This window comes from Embiotoca jacksoni, unplaced genomic scaffold (assembly GCF_022577435.1).
Source record: "Embiotoca jacksoni isolate LCO1_2020_lvr unplaced genomic scaffold, fEmbJac1.0.p SCAF_18, whole genome shotgun sequence".
NCBI lineage: Eukaryota > Metazoa > Chordata > Actinopteri > Embiotocidae > Embiotoca > Embiotoca jacksoni.
The window spans coordinates 1,461,259-1,480,056 of record NW_027185318.1 but is presented as its reverse complement, the minus strand read 5'-3'; the positions used below and the strand labels follow the sequence as shown (position 1 = coordinate 1,480,056).

General features: G+C 44.9%; 1 protein-coding gene across 4 annotated transcripts in view; it reads right to left on the bottom strand.

Moving 5' to 3' along the window:
- LOC138199753 (AT-rich interactive domain-containing protein 1B-like) overlaps positions 1-18,798 on the bottom strand; it is a 156,160-nt gene that overhangs the window by 131,622 nt on the left and 5,740 nt on the right. For all 4 annotated transcript variants that reach the window (XM_069151930.1, XM_069151932.1, XM_069151934.1 and 1 more), the window contains exon 2: positions 2,137-2,340. In XM_069151930.1, the coding sequence (XP_069008031.1) occupies positions 2,137-2,340 (204 nt within the window). The remainder of the gene's footprint in view (positions 1-2,136; positions 2,341-18,798) is intronic.

Sequence of the window (18,798 nt, the reverse complement as noted above, 5' to 3'; positions counted from 1 at the left end):
TGAAGAAAAAAAAAAAAAAAAAGGGCAGGATGCCACGTTCTCCTCCTTCAGACACGACGGCAACAAGTCTTTTGACGTCTTGTCAATTAACAGTCGCTTTAAGAATTGATTTATGGTAAATTTTGCAGCACGTATGTGAAGCGTTCATTTTTCAGACCCCCCTCCCCCCCTCCTTCAGACCCCTGACCGCTTTTCTGTAGGTGAGGCTCATTACGCTCATCTGAGAGTGTGGAATTAAACCTCCTCCTCCGAACTCATTACTGTGAGCTAGATTTCACCGGCTGCAGATAGGCAATGCGGTGGTGCTGCTTTTAAAGCCAGAGCCAGATAATTAGAAACTTTAGAAGAGCGGTTCCCATGGCTATAGCCGGAGTGAACAACTAATTCTATTTGAACTAATTACATTCCATAACGCTAGGCAGTGATTGCTACCCCAACCACAGCCTCCCCTATGTAATACGCCCGAGGATTTCATCACACAACAGCACCAGGATGTATTTTTGAGTGTGCGACTGACTGTACGTCATAATGGATCGGCATTACTCTCCATGCACAGCGTGTCTTCACATACGCACCCCCGCTCGCTCCCAGTTGTGTGTATTTCATACCGCAAAACCCCTGATGAGGCTCAGTAGAGCACATTTTGGGGGGAGTGTTGACATCATCAAAATGCGTCAGAGGAGGTTTTAGACCTGTAGCGATGAAGTCTGAGTTTCAGGACCGCAGACTGAATGTGTGTCGGGTTTAAGCCACATTACACGCTCCCGCTAAGACAACTCTTTACCTCAGAAGGAACTCCCTCAGACTTCATTTGAGAAAAAAAAATGATAACTGATGCAATAGAGGCCAATATATATTTTAAGAACACAGTATGAGTTCAGATCCAACACGTTCTGGTTCATCTGTAATTTATCTGTAAGACCAACCGAGATATTTTAATTCCTCAGACGTCAGAAAGGACACGAATAAACTAACTTCCCAGCGTCCCTATTTGTTAATTCCTTCCCCATTTAACAATGTTTTCCTCAGAAAAGTGCGTATTTCCACTGCATAATGTGAAAGAATGTTTCTTCTCTGCATCTTCACACATCTGTACACCATTTTCAGACAATACAGGAAGTCTGTCGGCTCGTTTGCGTTCCTCTCCTCCTCTTTCTTTTTGTGGTCATGCGATGTGTGGAAGCTCGCTCGCCTCCCACTGAGAGGTGTTCAAGTCCAGGCCAAGAGACCCGGCTGACTAAATATAGCAGGCAGTGACAGCAGGAAACATCCCCCCACCCCCCCACACACACACACCCCCTCTGTGGCGCTCAGTGCTGCTGTTTCACCACAAAACTGCACAGATGAAACTAAATTGTCACACACACACACACACACACACACACACACACGTTCAGTTTCTGCCAGAAATGTGGGACACGCGTATCATCCACACAAACACATGTATTAATACACATGCATACGTTCTCTCTGTCTTCACTCACACACACACACACACACACACACACACTCACACACACCCTTCCAGTCCAAATGGGATTTACTTAAGACTCAATAAAGCAGACAGAAGCACTATTGTCTCCAACACAGACCTATTGTGCTGCACAGAGACGTGACGTGGGCCGACTGTGCTGCGTCTATGTTTACTACACAGAGAGCATTACATACAAACCCTGGAATCAAACACACACACACACACACACATAAATAATCAAGTGCACAAACACACCATCAAACCAGCATTAACAACGAACATCCTAACACACATAACACGCATACCTCACACCATCCCTCTCCGGAGGGAGTCTAACAGGAGCTGAGTGATGAACGGGAGTGACACCGCCACATGTCTGGGTGGGAAATGTGCTGCCTGGTATTTTAGGCTGCATCTCAAATCGAACACGCCAAGCCTTCAGGGGAAAATCGCTGGAGAATGTTCACGGCGAGAAGCACATGTCCCATCGCAATATCGCTTCTAATACCAGCTACAATATCTGGAACGGCACTGCAGAGAGGGTTGATTCATTCAGGAAGCACACACACACACACACACACACACACACACACACACACACACACACACACACACACACACACACACGTTCAGAGGTAAAACATTTGGGCTTGTTGACATACCTGCTGTTGGGGATACTGCATCCCGCCCAAGCCCATTTGGCCCCTCCCCTGCATGCTCATTGGATATCGATGCGGAGGAGGCGACGTGTATGGCTGGCTGGGGGTGTAAGTCCCGCCCCCTGGCTGCTGTGTGGTGGAGTAGGGATTGTTGGCCATGCCATACACCTGTGAGCGCTTCATGGCCATGAAGTCCATGGAGGCCACCTGTAGACAGAAAAGAGAGATTAATGATCCGGCATCAGCATTTCTATTTTGGCAAACATTTGACATTCATTCATGACGGTGCATTGTGATTGGCTGAGAGGTGTTCAAATGAATTCATCCACGGTCTGCCAAGTTGGAAACCCTAACTAAACCCACTTAGCGTACACACTTCAAACCACAGCCAGCACTGATTTATTTTATTATGGCACAATGAGAGGAAGCTTTAAATTGATGTCTACAGATCATAAATGATCGCCAAATGGAATTAAGTAAGCAAAGCATCAGGAGCAAACTTTCCCTGGAGGAGGGCCAAAATAAAATGATTTAATTAAAACCTAAAGCTTGTATCTTTGTTTTAATGTCTGAAGGAGCTTTCAAAATGTTGTTTAAAGTGATGGGAAGCAGTGGCAATAAATACCACAATGGCCTTGTTCCCACATCCACGCAGCCTTCCCTTCGCACTCTCTGGTGGGAATAGTGAGGTATAAAAAAAAAAGAAAGGGTGAGGACAATGTGGATGCGGGAGTCCAAACTTTACAATTAAAAAATGTGGAGAGGCATTTTAAGCTTGCAACTTCAAATCCCAGGAGGGAATTGAAGGCATCGGAGCCGGCCGTGTACCTGCTCACAGCCTCACCTGGGGAACCGGCTTCACATGGAAGAAAGAGAACGTGCCGACTAAGGGCAATTTATTCCATTGTGAAGTATTTCAGAGCCATTTTTGGGGTTGTTTGGGGTCTCGGTTAACCGTTGGAAAATTCCAGTACAGTGTGTCGGGGTAATGCCGATCCGTCACCCGTAGCGACGTGTTTGTCTGTCTGCCGGGCAGATAATGTGGAGTTCTTCTATCTTCCCCGTCTCCTCTCATGCTTTCCCCCTTTTGTCTCCGCAGTGTAGGATCATGAGCGATTTATGACATTTTGTTCCAACTGTTACTTACACACACACACACACACACACACACACACACACACACACACACACACAGTCTCACCACTTCTCTCTCATCTCAAACTGCTACCCCCCTCCCCACTCCTCCACCACCACCCGCTCCCTCCTCAGTTCCCTCCCATCTCCCCAACTCAATATCACCTCGTCTATCGTAGAGGAGAAATGGTCGCTGCCTCATATTGCCAGGCTAATATCAAGAAGAGATGTCAGGGGATGGGAGCACTTTATTCAGCAGGTTACGTGTGGACGGTTACAGCGCTCCAGCTTTAAAGTGGTTTTGTCTACCGAGGCATGTGCGTGGAGCAGTTTGGACTATTTCACAGCGTATGGAAGACAGAGAGAGATGAAAAAAAAAAAAAAAAAAAAAGAGTGTTTGGGTAGTGAGAGAGATGGAGTAAGAAAGCTGGAGAGGGAGGGATGAGTGTTCTTGAGTGTCTAAAGGTATTTCACAGCATGGGAGGTGTGTGTGAGGAGAGGGGGGGTTATTCTGCAAAGGTTCACCTCACCAGGATTTCAAGAGTCTAATCCTGACAAAGAGAAAAAATGTCTCTGACATTTACTGATGTGTGTTTTAATACAGGGTTGTAGCCCCGCTCGTGAATTGCAGGGAACTGTTGCTCTTTACTTTGTCCTCCTTCATGTATGAAACTGCTAATAAGTGAATCATTCCCTTAGTTGCAGCAGCTAAAGTCACAGAGTGCTCCAGCAGTGAGGATCTAAAATAAAACATTTAAGCATCGCACCGAACTGGCATTGAACAAAATGACAAAATCATCAGCAGCATTAGATTGAAGCACATTAGGGGATAATTAAAGTCATGAGCCATTGTGCGTAAAACTGGTTTAAAAATGTTCCTGGTAGAAAAACCATTTGTATTTTGAAATACTGATGGATGAACTAAAAGGAGACCTATTGTGCTCATTTCCAGGAGTTCCATTGTATTCGGAGACTCCACTCGAGTAACTTTGCATGATTCACAGTTTAAAAAAATCCTTCCTTATTTTATTCTGGCCTTTTAATCAGGTCCTCAGTTTGTCCTCCAACCGGTTCGGCTCCTGTCTCTTTAACAGCCCCCTCCCTGAAAACCCAGCTGATTGGGAAACATCAAGGAAGCCCGTGGAGGGGCAGCATGATTAACCCTACCTCATCATCAGAAGAAATCTCAATCTAGTACAATAATTTATTGTGCTTGATTGGAAAAGGCAACTTCTCAAATAAATCCATAGGCAACACGTTTGTGCCCGAATGCGATCTGGAAAACAAAAGTGGACGGCACAAACATCACAGCATCACAAATGACAGCAGGATATTTGATAAACATCACGCTCGTTATCATCTCACATAACAGTGAATTTAGTTTTTCAATCATAAGTTGAGTGAAACATTTGTCTCTCCTAATAAGTGTGAATATGGGAAATGTACTAAACTGTAGTTTGACAGGTTTTGTCTTTGAATATTTCCCCTTCAGTATAACTGCTTTTGATATTATAGACAGACTGAGTGCAGATGGAGAGGCGTGTCCTCGTACTTCATGACATGATGTACCTGCAGCAGATGACAGTGTAAAGAAATCCATGACTGGTTTTCAACAAACTGACGTCAGATCATTGCTAACCGAGCGTTAGCAGTCTGATGATATCATTTGACTTGACGTTTTATTGCTCAGTAAGAAGTGACTAATAACTTAATTCTGAATGCTGCTGAAACGGAGTCGGTCCGGCAACACCGAGTTAAACTGAGGCAACATCAAAGCAGAAATTTGTTTAGAGCATTTTTGATGTTCTCAAATTGATGCCGGTCATACGTTTCTAAAGTAGCGTTAATGGTGTTTCTGCTCGAGTAAAAGGGCAACGCATGACCTTCTCAAATGTTTGGACACCCACAACACGCACACACACACACACACACACACACGGGTCCACCAAGCAGCATCGGCACGCTCCGGTTTCTGAAAATCCAGGGCACTGTGCCACTCGTGATATGGGACACACACGTGCGCACACACACACACACACACACACACACACGTACACACACACACACACACACACACACACACACACACACACACACACACACACACACACCCAAACTCCATCCAGTTCACCAATCCATCTCAAGAGGTCCTCCGTTTGCCAAAAACACTGAGCACAACACAAGTAATTCCCCTCACACGGCCGCCAAGTGTACACACATGCTTGCAAAAAAACATTAAATGCTGCACTTAGGAAGGTACTGAGCACGGAAAACAACCTCCGAGTTTAGGGAGCAGAGAAGTGGACACTCGATTAAACACACACAAACACACATTTAAGCAAAAGATTGTGCTGCTGGCTGAATTCTCCTCACTGCACCTCATCATCTCTCTCACATGTGGAGGGAAATTCTTAAATCAAACAGCCACAATCAAATTACATCTGATGCATTGGACCATCTTCTACACATGACTTCATCCACACCTGTCCACGGAGAAAGAAAAAAAAAAAAAGAAAAGAATATCCTCTGCCTTCCTAAACGAAACCTCAAATCTGCTCTCATGACAAGTTCCACTAAATGAGATTTCAGCGCACTGCAGCCTTTTCCTGGAGATATGAACACCCTTCCCCTCACACCACCAGGCACAAAAAAATGACAACAATTCTTGACAAATTGAAATGTGATTTTTTTTTTCCTCCCCTCAGAGAAATGACTGTACTTAGGAAAAAAAATTATGAATATGACACAAAGTGAATCGTGTTTGTGCCAGGAGGGACAGCAGATAAAAAACTAGAGGGAATACACAGAAATTGTTTTTTATTTTCTTCAAATGTGTTTTTCACTTTTGTTCATCTGGGCATGCCATTCAATGGAGGAAGGGGAGGAGGCATGGGAGACAATAGTAATTCAGCTGCTAAATTTAAAATTCAATTTATGAACTGCTCTCCAGTGTTCTGACTCTCGTGAGCTTTTTTCCTCTTTTTTTTTGCAAAACAAAGCCATTAAAACAGAACATGGGTGAAATTACTGTGGGGTGAAACCTGCTAAATTGCTTTTCTGAGCTCAATCGACAACATTTTTATGTTGCGAAAATGATTTTACTCCTTCTCACTTTAATGTGCTAAGTTGTTAATCAGAAAGAGACAAAATGCTCGGCACAAAAGGCTCAAATGTTAGGATTACGAGACACACACTGGGATCAAACAAACATAAAACAATATTGGTAAATGGTTATTATTCCAATTCCATTTTGTACAAAGGAATTATTTGGGGGGGAATATGAACGTGTTGGAGCAGGACACACACACACAGACACACACACACACACACACACACACACACACACACACCTGTCTGCATGAGCGCTAAATTTCCGTTATTTACAATCCACACACACACAGAGGGGGAAGTAACAGACAGTAGCCACTTAGCATGTGTAGCATCTGTACAGTGAGCGCGAGCCTTCAGGGCTGCAGTGTTTCCACTGAAACACTTTTTCCTGACTTGAAAAGCTCAGCGGTTTCCAAACGTCCAACAATGCAATAAAAGATGCTCCTTTGTATGTTCTTTATGAGCTACAAGCTGCTTTATTGAGCGAGAAAATTGTTTGAATCTCAAAAGAGAAATTCCTTGAACTATTATGATCCCTTACGTCATCGGTTGGTTTGATGTGGTCTCAAACAACAAATGTTTTCCTATTGGATAAGGTAATAGTTTCTATAGAGCCATTTAAGGCCCCATGAATTGATGACTGCAGTGATTCACAGCTCCACGTATTCTTGGAAACTCTTCAGTGTGTGCAAAAAGAAGAGGATTCATGTTTTCAGTGTATTCCCATTGCACATATTAGTGCCACGCGCAAATATCGCCTTAAAGAGACATTTAAAACCTCATTGTGTATGAAAATTAGCCCCAGGACGCCTTTTTGGTATTGATTATCGTCTCCTTTTCTTGAAAGGACCTCTGCAGACTGCCGGTTTTAACTCCTGCATAGAGAAACCATTTCAGCCTGCGTGTATTTGCGAGGAGAAACAAATAAGGATAATTATTGTCAACGGATCCTCTTTATCCTCTGTGCTGCATCTGCCTCTGGAGAATCAACGTGCTGCAGCCAGAGCCGGCCGGTCTGCCGGGGACAATCAGCCTCTTTTATGTCGTTTTATTTGTGCCATGCAGCAGAGCAGTCTCCAGCTCTTGTTGCACGGCGAGGCCCGGTGATGCCTCGGCCTCCACAACAAAGCTCCATACGTCAGGCTTGAAACCCGGTGCATTCGGGCCTACGGTTTCACACGGCCAAAAAAAAACAAAAACACAAAGGATGGAAAGAGAGAGATGGTAGAGGAGGGGGGGGGAGTGCAGCAGTGGGCGAGTACAGATCGAGTTCCATATTAATGTGTGCAAATTCCCCCGCTCCTGCTGACTAAGATTAGAAAAATTAATTTCATGGATGCAGAGACAATACTGATGTCATCAAGCGTAGAGGAGAGGAGCTGCGCGCTGTTAACTCCTCCTTCCCCAGCCTCCGTGAGGAATAAATCCCTCTGTAGTATCGCCTCATCATTTCAGAGCCACGATTGAAGCAAGTTAACTAAATACTGTCAATGAAACACAAAACTTAACCTTGATCGTCTCCCATCGGTTTAGCTCACCCGGGAACAGAGCTTGGTGTGTAAGTGTGTGGAGAAGGAGGCGGGCGGTGGGGTTGGTGGCGTTCCCGCTGCATCACTAAGAAGACCGAATTATGTCTTGAAACAGGATCTAATCCTGCGTCTCAGCACGCACCGCTTGTTAGTAAGAAAAAAAAAAAGTCTCATAACGAATGAGAGTGTGAAGAGTCGGGCCGGTCCGCGGGGAGCCGGTGGAGACAAATTGTGTTTCCTCAGCCCCAATATGTCTGGATGGCACCGGCAGCTAGGCATGAAGGCTGGCTAGCAATGAGGAGCATGAAATTATCTGAGCAGAGAGAAGTGCAGGGAGTGACAGCCAGCGAGGAGACGGAGGAAACGCATTCATACACCGTATATGTTTCCTGATAACGTTGACAAAGAGAAGCCAGATAAGAGGCTGCTGGTGTGCAGCTGACCGGGTGATGAACATAAACGCACATAATTGCTCGCTCTCTCTCCTGCGTCACCAACGGAGCTGGTGATGAGTGGGCCCTCTGCGTTTGAGACACACACACACACACACACACACACACACACACACACACACACACACACACACACACACCTAAAGCCATCATGTGCATCGGGAAAAGTTGCCGAGTGTTCGGTTGGTCACAAAGACGTCGTTAAGAGAAGGGAGGAGAGAGAGGGAGGGAGGGAGGAGGGAGGGAGGAGGGAGGGAGGAGAAGGCGAGAGGCTGCTTCATCTGTCTCAAGTGAGATTGGGGTCGTAGGGTCACCGGAGCCCTTTTCCTTGGCGAACCGGGAGCTAAAGAAGCGGTGTGTGTGTGTGTGTGTGTGTGTGTATGTGTGTGTGTGTGTGTGTGTGTGTGTGTGTGTAGTTACAGCCTGCGACTCGGCATTAGAGAACGAAAACAAATAAAATGCAGTCGTCTGCAAACAGTCGAGGAAGCATGCGTGACACACGGCAAATTATTTCCAGAATGAATTCATTCAGATTTCCACTGAATAACAAGAAGGCGCTCATGGATTCAAAAGAAAGAGGTAAACACGTACAGGTTGTAGTTACAGCAGGAAGTGCTTCAACCGGGGACATTCAGCAGAGGGATTTATTGTCTGGTCAAACATACATTTCCTTTCTTTTCTCTTCACTATTAATGCATTGAGTTATTTACATGTGCCGAGTATGTTTCTTTGTTTAAAAAGAGTTTCTAACCGTGTAGCCTTCAGGTAGGACCGTTCAGCGGTTCAACTACTGCTTCCAAACCAATGAAATGCTTTCAGGAAAAAGTAGAAGCACATCTAGTCGTGCTGCTCTCCTGTTTTCACAGAATGTAATACTGATGTGGAGAAGTAAAAGACTTGTTTTATTCCCCGTGTTTTCCTGCCTGCCTGTCCGGCCTGGCGTGACCCCGGGATGCTGAAAAACACCATTTCATATAAGGGCCATGGTGGAAGGAGATGAATGCACTGCTCTGAAACTTCCTCGGCCCGCAGAAGCCCGCGGAGGGACGTCGTTACACAACCAAAAGAAAGTAAGAAATAAAAAGGGGGCAGGAGGGAGGAAAAATAACAATAACTCTATCTGCCCCAAAGAAAGAGACCAGACTATTAAGAGTAAATGTGCTGCCCTTTTGCTTCCCACGTCTCCCGGTGCCGAGCGGAAAGGCTGGTATTAAATATGCAGGCTAGATTCCCCCTTATTCTTGGAAATCACCACCTTTGCTAATGGAATGGTATTGGAGAGGAACTGCTTTTCTACGGCTCGGATAATTATGAACGAGGTCCCGTATCGCCAAGTGTGTTTATGAATTAGCAATGGTTATTCATGATATTGTGCTCAGAGTAGGGTGAAAATACATAAGTGAATACTAAGCGAGCAGACCAACAGAAACGATGCTAAAGGGTCCTGAGGGGGCTTTCTCTGCCATCCATTAGTCTTCCCTGTAAGGCAAAGCTTAACGAGCTCCTCAGGCTGGGAGGCTGGCCACTGAAGGAGGGGGAGCAGAGTAAATTATGAATACGAAAATATCTAAAGCAAGACCACAATAAGTCTCCCTCCCTGTTATTAAGCTTTTTTATGTCCGTCCTCCTCCTCTTGAAACACAGGTGCATTACCTCAATAAAAATGTCTTTTGTCAAGGAATTAATTAATAGAAATGTCTACAGTATCTAAAAAAAGGAAGTTGTCAAACTAGGTCACCCCTGTGGTGCTGTTGAAGAGGTTTCCCACTAAAAACAAGGATTTACAATCAGGCAGTTTGTTTTGGAGCACTGCCCAGTCCCCCCGGGTGGAAGCATCCATATTTCTCCTGCGGGCGATCCATCACATGAAAACAAAAAAACAAAAACACAAATAACAAACAGATATCCTGACCTTCCTTCCTCAGGCAGATATTAGATACTCATTAAAAGTCACCTGAAACAATTTGAACCTAATTGATTTCATTATCGGACTCGGCACGACACACGAGGTCCCCACGTCTGATAGCTCAGCTGGAAATTTACAAAGTTAATTAGAAAAAAAAAAATTGATTTTCATATAATTTTTTTTCCCTCTCGGTTCAACCACCGTAACGGGACATGGAGAGAAGCCTGTTGTGTGTGTGTGTGTGTGTGTGTGTGTGTGAACCCCCCACACACCAATATCTCTCAACCTTTTCACCTTTCATAAGCTCGCTCTCAAACACACTCCAGCGCCGCCCCCTCTTCTGGCTGTTCCCCACACCTCCATATAGCAGCAGCAGCAGATGTGGCCTTAATTTTCTCCTGTAATGAATGTGAGCCTCCATTCTTCCACCCCGCTGTGAAGGCTTCTCCAGAAATGGTCTCCTCGACTTAGGTTAGGGGCCCTGGAAATAGGTTTCTCTGCCCCCCCCCCGCTGCCCACAGCCCCTCCAGCTCACCCTCTGGGAGGCCCCAGCCTCCGTCAGCCCGGGCCAGGCCTCCCATCTCCCGGGTCCTGACTGGGAATCAATCACCGAAGTTGGCTGGGAACATGAGGTGGGGGATCTCGGTCGGATCGATGAGGCTCCAGGCCTGAGGGAGCCCTGATGCATGGCCTGACCGCATATACACCTCTGACTCACACTGAACTCCACCATTTACTCCCATTATCACTGAAACCCCAGGGCATCTATGTTTAGGGAGGACCATATGAATAACATATGACTGGGCAAACTGAGGGATATTTGCAGTTAAAGGACCTTAATTAGATTTCAACCTGATCATACGGAAACAGACGACGTACATCTCCAGTAAGAACAAAATGAGTTTCCATCAGCCTCATACAGATGTTCTTAATACATGATGAATGAAAACAGATAAATCCTACTCTCATAAAAAAAAACCACATTTTATATATATATATATATATATATATATATATATACATACATACACTGTAACCACGTACGTGCACTGATCACGAGTTGTTTCACCAATCCTTGACTGACCTTCCATGTTCAGGTTTTCATTAAAAGCCAGACATATTAAAGGAATGTGTATATTTCCCCGAAGAGACAACAGATCTTTGGCTGCAACACACAGATTTCACCGTGTTAAATTCTATGAAAGAAAGTGTGTGTGAACTATTTATTGTGTGCATTTACTCATACTGTGTGTGTGTGTGTGTGTGTGTGTGTGTATACATATATATATGCTTTACACATGTACAAATTATGTTATAAATATGTGGATATGAATGTATGGATTCACAGGTATAATATCAACTGTAAAGGCAGCATGTCTGTGAATGTCTGCCAGTATCAGTACAACATGCAAGTATTTTGTGTGTGTGTGTGTGTGTGTGTGTGTGTGTGTGTGTGTGTGTGTGTGTGTGTGTGATCAGTGTGTACCATCTGTGTCCAGATGTTGCGTAGAGAGCAGGCTGCGTGGACAGCCAGACAGTTGGCAGGCCTTCTGACAGGCCTGTGTTCCTTATTGATAGAGGGATCACAGACACAGAAGAGTCAGCCGTGCTCAGCTAGACCACAATATTGTCCTCTCTGCTGTTATTCATCCCAGCCAGGCAGGAGAAAATGGTATGTTCTGAGCCAAGTTTATAGCTGTCAGATCTGGGCCAAATAGGAGTTGAATAGGGTTCAAACATTTGGGGAAACAGCATGAGGAACGTTTGATTTGTCATACAGATGCAGCCAGATTCTTGTACCGCAGAGCGAAAGAATTTCAATGGATCTCTGCTGTGAAAAGGGTTTATAATAACAGGTGATAGTAAAGCGGCGCTTCAAGTGCACAGCCAAGTGCATCAGGGAGCCCGGCAGCAAGGGCCAACATGTTGGTGGAGCGGTTAGACTGGTTCCTGAGTGTCACAAAAACACTTACAGCTGACTGCAACTCTCATTTTACTTAATCCAGTCATTTCTGTGTGCTTATGAGAGAACAAATCAAAGAAATAAAGATATATGAAGCCATTTAAAAATCAGCTCATGATGATGCCAATATAGACTGAACTTTCCTCCACATTATCTCCCCCCCCGCCACCCTCCTGTTGTCCTTCTACTTTTTTTTTTTCATTTTCACAAAAAGCATCTGTTGACTTAGTTTCCATTACTGCCTTGCAAATCTGTCTCCCTGACCCCACACCCTGTTCCATCGTTCTTCCCGGGCTGCTGCCAGAGTTATGGAGCAAGGCCGACGTTTATGGAGGGCAGACCCTTTTTCCAAGAGCTTTGATCCAGTAAGTTCTACAGCCTATAGTTGTGCTGGGGTCATCCAGCAGCAGCAGAGTGGGTAAGTGAAAGCACATTGAGCTGCTTGTTTTAAGGAGAGTCTCCTTGGAGGATCTGAGGGGTTATAAGGTGCATGTAGGGTGTGTGCATGTGTCCGGGTGAGGAGACGGAAGAGATGCACAGGGTTAATCCATTTTTTCCCCAAAACAAAATGAACACGAGTGCCAGGAAACAGGGAATTGGAGGCCAATCCAAAAATTTCATCAGGCAATATCGCAGCTCTCCTATCTGTCATCTCTCTTTCATCAAACCCCTTCGTCCCGTATACAAATTATTCATGCCAGCAGCTAAATGTATTCATACCATTCTGTTTACTTTATTACTCCACTTTTATTCTGCTCTTTTCCCCACATTTGTTTACAAGAATAAAAGCCTACTCTGACAGAATTATCCCTCTGCACAACAAAAATAAATCACAGCGCTTGCACACACATCATTCACATTCAAAGGGAACAGCTAAATTATAGATGGCCCCTTTCTCCCCAAATATGCATTTCATTAGCATTTCCTTCGCCTGTTGTCTTTTTCTTTTTTCCTTCCACCCGCCTGCACACACGACCCACTGGTGTGTGTGTGTGTGTGTGTGTGTGTGTGTGTGTGTGTGTGTGTGTGTGCAGAATGGGAACAGACTTGCAGCAAAGCAGGACGCGTCCCCTTTCCCAAGCCTAATTTAGGATTCAATTACAATACTCTTTAAAAAGCGTCGACTTCGCAATTAATTATTTTAAGATTAGCTTGACAGTAATGGGCCTCCCACCGACGGCAGCCCGGCAACACTAGCCGCCTGCACCCCAGGACCACTCTGCCTCTCCACTTATATATTTATATATCTATATATATCTATAAATATATACACACCTTTCTCTCTTTCTCCCCTTCACAGTCTTTGCCCACCTTCTCTCCATCTTCCTCTCCCGAGGAAACACGAGATAAATCTTCCTCCTCTTCACCTTCATCTCCCTCTGTCCTTTCTTTTTTTCTACCTACTCTCATTGTTGTGTTACACATTGTTTTGTTTTTTCCCTCTTTGCTGTGATCTCCTTGGCGGTTGTCGTGGAATTGATATTGCTTCAGTGCAGCGGACTGTTTTTTTATGAGCCACATGGGCCTTCTCCCACGTCCTCCTGCGTCCCCGGGAAATGTTGACGGATGAGCCCCACAGCAACGCACACATGCACCTAAACACTCGCTCCCGTGTGCGCGCGCACACACGTCTGTCACCGCTGCTGCCAGGCGTAAGAAAAAAAAACAACCACGCCGCCCTCCTCCACCCGCTTTGATAGGAGCCAAGCGAAGCCTCTTTTTTTTTCTCCTCCGCTGCTGCTTTTCCTCCGATCCGACATCCCCCCCCCCCCCCATCACCCACCCCCCTGTTTTTTTTTGTTTTTTTTTTCCCTTTTCTCGTTTCGGAAATGAATGTCATCATCCGTCCCCGCGCTCCCTCCGCCACAACTCCCACCTGTCACCCTCCGGGCAAACCGCAGCCGAAGCCCCCGATTCTGTTTATTTAAATATTTGATATGTAAGCAGTCATAAAATAAATGTCAGAAGAGGAAAAGGAGAATGGATATGCGGGTGTGGGGAATGAGGCCATTACGGGTAATGGTTTCTGATGTAGTCACCCCCACAGTGTAACTCCCCTCCTCTGCCCTCCCCTCCCCACCATACAGACAAACCTGCACATGACATGACAGAGCCAGGCTGAAGCAACAGGGAAATAGATGGTCTGAATACATGTGTGTGTGTGTGTGTGTGTGTAGCTGTTGCTTCTCTACCTTTGTCACTCACTCACACACACACACACACACACACCTACAGAGCAATGCACTTGTTCGACTAGCGATATGGAAAATAGGCCCTCCCATGCACAATTGACTTCTAATACATTGTATACTCCTCAAACCATCCATTTACCAGGCATTGCAATTTCAGGAGCCCTGAAAGCAGCACTTTGCTAGCACTTTACCAAACACCTTCAAAAAAATCTCCAGCCTTTACAGATGCTCTCTCTCACTAACTGCCAATTCAAACATGCGTGTCTTAAAGTGACAACACAGCCATGTTTACAGGTTTATTGAACATTTGCAGAATTTCCATGTTGGACAGGAGACCCGGCGTTCCCTGTCGTTTAGACACCATGCAGCCAATACCATTACGTGCTAACGTGCGAGTCCCCCGGCCAGTGGCACCCGAAGGATTACACGCCTGTGACAATTTCACCTAAGAACTGATAAAAACACAGGAGGTAGGCGGGGTGAATAAATCAAGTGCAGCCACTGAGAAAAGGAAAAAGAGACAGAGGGAGAGTGCAGTGAGAGAGTCTCAGTGAACAACCTTGAATTTCTCCTTGATGCTGAGATGCTAAAATACTGCAGATCAGCACAAAAAAAAAAAAAAAAAATCCCCAATTAAGAACAAAAATCATCACAAAATGTTCATTAGCGCTGACGGTGTATTGGCTTGGCATTTCAGGGCCTTTTATTCTCAGACATTTGCCTAACAAGCTCCCCGGCTGCACCAAAGGGCTGCAGGAGGGAGAGTGACATCGCATCAGGAGTCAGAAGTCAAAGGGAGGTGTTGCCGGCTATTGACCTCGTCACCTCTAATTGCTCAAATGTGCCGGATCCCCGTGTGACTTTCCCATCTGTCAGCAGGAATGTCTGCAAGGAAACACGAGTCCAACTTTGCTTCATAATACAAACACATAATATCCCTATTCACACATTCATAAAGATATTCCCATGACATCGATTACACACATTTAAACACTCAATTCAAAGTTTGAAGTTTTGAAGCTTTAGTGCACGGAAGTCCCGTGATGGAGTCCAAAGAGATCAATCAGGATGTTGGTGGATGGATCAAACACAGCGCCTTCAGGAAGTAAGCACACAACGACCTTTTCCTAAATCTAACCACATTTAGTACCAAAGCCTGCGGCCCCTTGATCGTGTGTTTAAGACGCCAGCAGACGGTCTCATGACTCGGCCAACAAAAAAATCCAAATGGCCAAGAAAAAGGTCACCTGTCCATGACAGACAAATCCATAATCACCTCACATAGGGTCACGCACAAATACACACGTATATCCCTTCACCTCCATCATATTGGTGCCCCCTGCTCCCCTCCAGAGTCCAGGTCAGGGTGCCCTCCAGAGCGCATCGCCCTCTCCGCTGTTAATTACCACTAATTGGCCCAGCTCATTTTTCCCCCTGCTATAATGGAACCATTCATCTTTACTACTTAATGAGTAGGCACTGTAGTCACCAGCCAAGGTCACCCACAACTCGCATCCAAAAGACGAAGACTTGGAAACAGCAGAGCAGCGCAGAGATGGATGGGTTTGTTTGTGCTTTAAAATACAGAGAAATGTGAATTTAAACAAGTTTCCACACATGACTCGGCGTTTTGGAATGTGGCCAATGGGTAAAAAAAAAGAAAAAGAACAGAAGTTGAGAAATGTCTGGGAGCTGTGAGAGTCTGCAATGTCCAACGAAAACCACAACACAGGGAATTTCCAAAGACAGACTAATTAAAATACCCGTTATGCGAGTGAAAACAATGGATCGCTCATAACAACGCTGAAGGCGCAGACCAGTGTCATCAAACGGCTCTGTAAATACAAAAAAATTATTTTTTAAAAATGCACTAAGAGCCTTTTCGCTGGCTTGTGCACACATAATTATCAAAGCAATAACCCCAACTGTCAGTGCAGACTCCAGCCCGGCGGGTGAGAGGGCAACATGTTAGCGTCTCAACCACCATAAAACATCTAATTAACACTGAATGCTTTAAATATCAGTCCACTGGTTGATTTATACTCATTTCTGTTGTGATTCCAAAAGCAGGCAAGTTACTGCAGGAAAACCTTCAGGAAATAACTGATGATAACGCCCAGGAAAGCCATTCCTAAATTCCCTCACTGACACTGAAGTGAATCTGGAGAAAAATTTCCCTTTCTCATCAGTAAAATTAAAACGCCACAGGAGCTGTATTACTGTCTGATTCCAATAAACTGTGGCAAGTGTCTAACACAGGAATTATTCAGAGCACCGTGTTTGCATGGGAACCCAGCGGCCAGCAGGTCGGAGACGCCAACAAGAGCATCACATTAGGAGCGATGTCAGACTCCGGTCTTTCTCCGACGCCGTCCTCGGGTCTTTCCATCAGAGCAGCGCTGTCGTGGTTCCTCCGTTCAGCCTGCTGCAGCGTGGTGCTGCTGCAGCGACCAGCCCGGCGTGGCGAGGTTTGCAAATGGGACGGTCTGGTCTTCTATGGATTATGGTAATGTGGTATTCCACGCTCCCCTCTGGCATGTGTCTGACATTACAGTAACCTTTGCATGTTTAGCCAACAGTAACTATGGATGTTCATTGAGCAGCGAGGTGCACACTCGTGCATGCACTAACAAACTCTCAGACAGGTTGTACAGGGAGATTAACAGCGCACAGCAAACATCTGCTCTCAGCAATCCGTATTGATATCCTTGGATGAATTAACATCTTAAAGAAATAAAACATGTTAACTCCAAAATCAAATTCACTGTTGTCAATATGTGATCCAGTTCCTCCGGTTTGTGTGGGAGGAGCGGCTGGAATGTAAAACAAGTCTCGCCATATCAGAAATACCACGACTGAATTGTCCCTCTCCACACCTACAAATTAGATTTCTAACATAACCTCTCATCCCACATACAGGATCAAATATCAAATCCAGGAGAAATATGCATTTGTGTGTCTGTGTGTGTACGTCTCTGCACAGAGGAGATGTGGTGTGAAGTGTATTTCTAAATTGTCGAGATGAAATTGATCTAAATGAAGTGGGTGTTCAGCCAGGAGTGACCACCGGTGTCCTGTTGTGACCGGTGTCTATAAATGACCCGCGTACACAAACACTCACACAGGTGTGTAGATGTAACATGGTTGTGGCTGCGGTTGACCAGTCGCGCACATGTACGGTGTATTTTTAAGAGTGTGTTTGTGTCAAAGTATGCGTGACATGAGAGAAGAAAAAGAAGCAACCCAAAGAAACAGGAAAAAAAACCTCATTACCAGAAACTCGGTTCATCGTCTGTATCCCATCGTTTTTTCTATTTTGTCTCCCGTGCATCACAAACGACAGACAGCAGCGTGCTGGTGGTGTTTGGTTGTGTTGGTTTTTTTTAGCTGAGCAAATGGTCCCACCGTGCCAGCGCTGATTAGGATCAACTCAAACCAAACAGCGAGATGTGTGACTGGAGTGCAGAGTCTACAGTCTGGTGGAAACGGTGAGAAGTGCAGATGCTTCGATGTGGAAAGTGACAGATGATGAAGAAGATGATGGTGATGATGATGGATGATGATGATTTTGATGATAATGATTTTCTCACAGGCTGGTTGGATGGTGGCAGCATGCAATTCATACATGAAGATACACAAACACGACAGGCACAGAGGTTTTACAGTCACTATAAGAGCCAATCAAAATGTTTTCTAAAAAGACAATTAAAAAAAGACAAGAAGCAAAGAAAGTCTTCGACAGGTTCTTAACTAGCGCCTGACTGAATCTGGATTTTTGAGGCCGATTCCAGTGTTGATATCAAAAAGTAAAAATAACCAGCTGGCCAATATATAGATCAGAGTCTACTCTTATGGCCTTTACTTCAAATGTTCCCTTTATGTTATGAGAAGTGTATTTTATGAGAATGACTAAATTCAAACCACAAGAAAATAAATGTATTCTACAAAAATATAATGTGCAGCAAAGATCTTCAGAATTCCTCTTCGGAGATGATGATAATCGGCACGGTTATGTCATAAGTTTCCTTTACTTTCTAATAATAATAATTGCAGCAATGACAAAATTGCTCATTTCTGTGTACCGACGGACATGTTTGGCCTCGTAAAGTCAAGTCACAGTTACTGGAAGCAGGACGGAGTTTCAGACGCCGGCAGATCTGTTCAGTATCGTGTATAAATATTGGATAGGATATTCTTGCCGTCTAAATACCTCTGAACTGACTGCTGGGTCCCTTGGGAGTCTACCGAGCTAACCGAGAGGCAGGGATAGAGAAACGGATAAAAGAAGAGAGACTGTATTCAGAGAGAAAAACACACCAAGAACAAACAGGGAACACAATCAGTAAATAACACCAATCTGTTCAAAAATTCATTCATT